The sequence below is a fragment of the Frankliniella occidentalis genome, unplaced genomic scaffold (assembly GCF_000697945.3).
Source record: "Frankliniella occidentalis isolate FOCC.00 unplaced genomic scaffold, Focc_3.1 Scaffold433, whole genome shotgun sequence".
NCBI lineage: Eukaryota > Metazoa > Arthropoda > Insecta > Thysanoptera > Thripidae > Frankliniella > Frankliniella occidentalis.
Genome location: NW_026267553.1, coordinates 37,595 through 40,748, shown reverse-complemented (window position 1 = coordinate 40,748; position 3,154 = coordinate 37,595). Strand labels below are relative to the sequence as shown.

Below are 3,154 nucleotides of genomic sequence, written 5' to 3'. Positions count from 1 at the left end.
AAACTTTGTGATGAAAGTTTATTTTGGTATGTTTGTCATTTTCTTTTGTTTTAAATTGACTTGATCCTGAACCATCCCTAGTGGTGTGACAGCATATCATAGTTTATTTTCATGATCATTTCATTATTGTCACATCCACAGCACTTCCCTGGCGTTGGCCCCTGGAGCCACACAACGATGCACGGTATGGGAGGCATCCGCAAAGGATCATATCCTGGAGAAGCGAGGCGGGATTGTCTTGTCTACCCCAGGAAACGTAAAAAAGCAGTGTAAACCGGTGATACGATCGGCGTTCCACGAGAATAATATAAAGTAAAATCTATGATATATGATAAAACACTGACAGCTCACCCATTTGCAAATAATGACCTACTTGGTGAGTAGGTATTATCGTTACTGGGCAGAAGCGCCTTTATGGAAACGTAAACAAACAGTGAAACTCACCACGTCGCCGCGAATCTTCTTCATGGAGCGCACGTTGGAGGGAGGGGCGGAGGCGCCTCGAGGGACCCAATATTGTGGGTCCCTCCGCGCCCTTCTGAAGCTCATCACCCAGACTAGACCCAAGTATACAGATCCGGCCGCAGAGCTGGCCACAACGGAAGGCTCCTCCGCGAGGCCAAGCCCATATGGGCGAAGTGGAGCTGTTATTGTACTCGCCCTCGTTGGCCGCGGCCGACGACGACGTCGTGGACGTCGTCCTTACCCTGTCCTCGTCTCTGTAGTCGGTTTAGTTTAAACCGACTCGAATCGTGACTGGTGTTTACACACACAGAGGGACTTTGGTCTTCCCCGTACAGTTGGCAAGGAGGGAGAGGAAGGTAATGTCAAAGGTAAAGCCCTTCGAGGAAAGGCTGTTAGTAAGCAAAACCTCGTTGGGAATTTCAAGAGAAACATTTGCAAGGATCCTCCCCCCCCCCCCCCCTGTGACGTGATATTTCTTGGACATTTCTGTCGGGCAAATCGTAATTCGTATACTAGTTCGTTTCGACCCCCCCATCCTCTCCCCTCCCCTCCCCAGGACCCCCCTCCCTAGTCGGTGCGGTTGCGGCCACCTGCCCAATCATGACGCGCTAGCATCGCCCCTAGCGGCGTCTGGAGTAGGTACACGGCGAGCACGTTGCACGTTGCACGTTCCTAACCTATTGTGAAACACACCGTCGCTGTCTTGCCGTCTTGCTACTTCGTCGCTCCGTCCTGCCAGTGTACACTTGTGCCCGCTCTAAAGCTTTCTCTTTGTTCTTGTGCCTTTGTTCTTTGTTCCTGTATCTGTTCCTGTATCACGTTGCACGAAGAGATGGCAGCTGCGCCTCCACCCTCTGCCACTACAGCAGCGGGAGCGGACGTTCTTCTTCGAGAATTTTCTAGTCGTGAGGTGTTGCCTCATGGCAACGTTATCGACATCTTTGTCCGAGTTCCAATCCCTGAGGGTTTTAGGGTCAAGTTTTTGAAGAATAATGTACGGGGCAGCTTGTCCGTCGATTTTCTCCCTCCGATCGAGGTCTCTCTGGTGCCATCTAGCCAAGAAGGTTTCCAGTTTGAAGCACACGTGGCCTGCAACTGGCTGACTTTTCGGCAGGTGAGTTATTGTACTATAAGGCGTTTGCCAGTGCCGTTCAGCGTTTCATTTAACGTTTGCCTAATGCTTTCATGTTGCACACTGTTAATAATCTGTTTTTGTATCTTTGAACAGTTGCGCAAGCTTTGTGTGGAAATCGACAACAATTGGGTCAAAGACTCGTCGCTTGAAGTCAACATCGAATACCTTCTTGGTTCATTTGCTGGCAACGTTCTTCAACTTCTGAAATTGAATGATGAGCTCGACATCACATGGAGGGATTTTGGTGCCAACCGACTCATCATCCGACGCAAGCCGACTGAAGATGCAGCAGGCCGGATGAGGAGGAAGGACAGAAACCTCGTCATGAAGACTGCGTTCAAGTTTTCTGGGACTGCAGATATCACTCTGGTAATCAGAGAGTTTGACAGAGAAGAGAAGTTGAAGAACTCAATCGCAGGCCAAGGCCCCTCTGAATGCCTGTTAAATACCTCATGTGAAGATGTGAGTATCCTATGCATGTTTAGCAATTTCAATTTCTTTATTCCTTTAAATCTTATTTGTTGCATTTCTTTGTAGGTTGTTCTACCAACTCGATGCTTTCGGCCAGCGGGTTGTCCTCCAAACCACTCAGTGTGCTACAAGTGCATGCTCGTTTGGCTGCGGTCTTTAGACCCTTTAGCTGACAAGTTCCCTTTGTGTGTTGTGGAGAACTGTTTTGTGCGCATGAGGTATGATGGTCTGCTGAACTTCCTCAAGGGGAGGCCAACCCTTATTCAGAAGGTGGAAAGGCTCCTGGTCATTCAAAATCTGGCCATTGTCCACTCTGTTCATGAGCGATTTGAATGCCCCTTCTGTCACGGCACGCCTTTCCCTAAAAGGTTTGTCGAAGACAAAGGTATAACACTTTGCCGGTACTGTGACAAGTGCTGGTGCGAAAAGTGCCTCGACATTGATCTTCCTGAAAGCCAATGTAAGTATAACGTTGGTTCTTGCTGGTATATCCCCAACCACTGTGCTGCTGGTATCTGAAATTTATCAGCATGTCTGAAGACTTGTCTGTTTCCTTTCTAGGGTGCCTTGTAAAGAAGGGTCAGGAGCTGTTCTTCGCTCAAGATAATAAAGAAACCGATCCCGGCTTTTATGAGGCAATTATGAAGAAGTATGATGAGGAGGAGCTCTTCAAAGTGAAGGAGGCCTGGGAGTACCAGGATGTCATGGTACATCAGCATCAGTGTTGCCCCAGCTGCTTCATGGCTGTGACTGTAAGTACATTTTCATTCAGCACTTGAAGCAGTTGTTACCGGGACAGGTTCTTACTTTCACGGCTTATTATTTGCAGAAAACCGTCGGATGTGACCACATGCAATGCATTTGCATGCAGGACTTCTGCTACAGGTGTGGTGCGCCCATGGATCCTGGGGCCCCATTCCTACACTTCGATGACTTCGATAATTGCCTGCCTTATGATGAGACCTTATTTTGATTTGTTTCTCCTTTTCTTTTGTTTTAAACCATCCCTAGTGGTGTGACAGCATCATGAGACGTTTGGCTCAAAGTATTGGGTATACCGTGAATTAGCCGGGCACAGTGCTT

The 3,154-nt window shown here is 48.3% G+C and overlaps 1 protein-coding gene across 1 annotated transcript; it reads left to right on the top strand.

Annotated features, from left to right (window-relative positions):
- Positions 1–101: 101 nt before the first annotated feature.
- LOC113215703 (E3 ubiquitin-protein ligase RNF14) lies at positions 102–3,148 on the top strand. The gene is made up of 5 exons (XM_026435363.2): positions 102–1,579; positions 1,694–2,062; positions 2,138–2,531; positions 2,633–2,823; positions 2,901–3,148. Exons 1-5 carry the CDS (start codon positions 1,298–1,300, stop codon positions 3,042–3,044), a joined length of 1,380 nt encoding a protein of 459 aa, XP_026291148.1. The 5' UTR covers positions 102–1,297; the 3' UTR covers positions 3,045–3,148.
- The last annotated feature ends 6 nt before the right edge of the window (positions 3,149–3,154 follow it).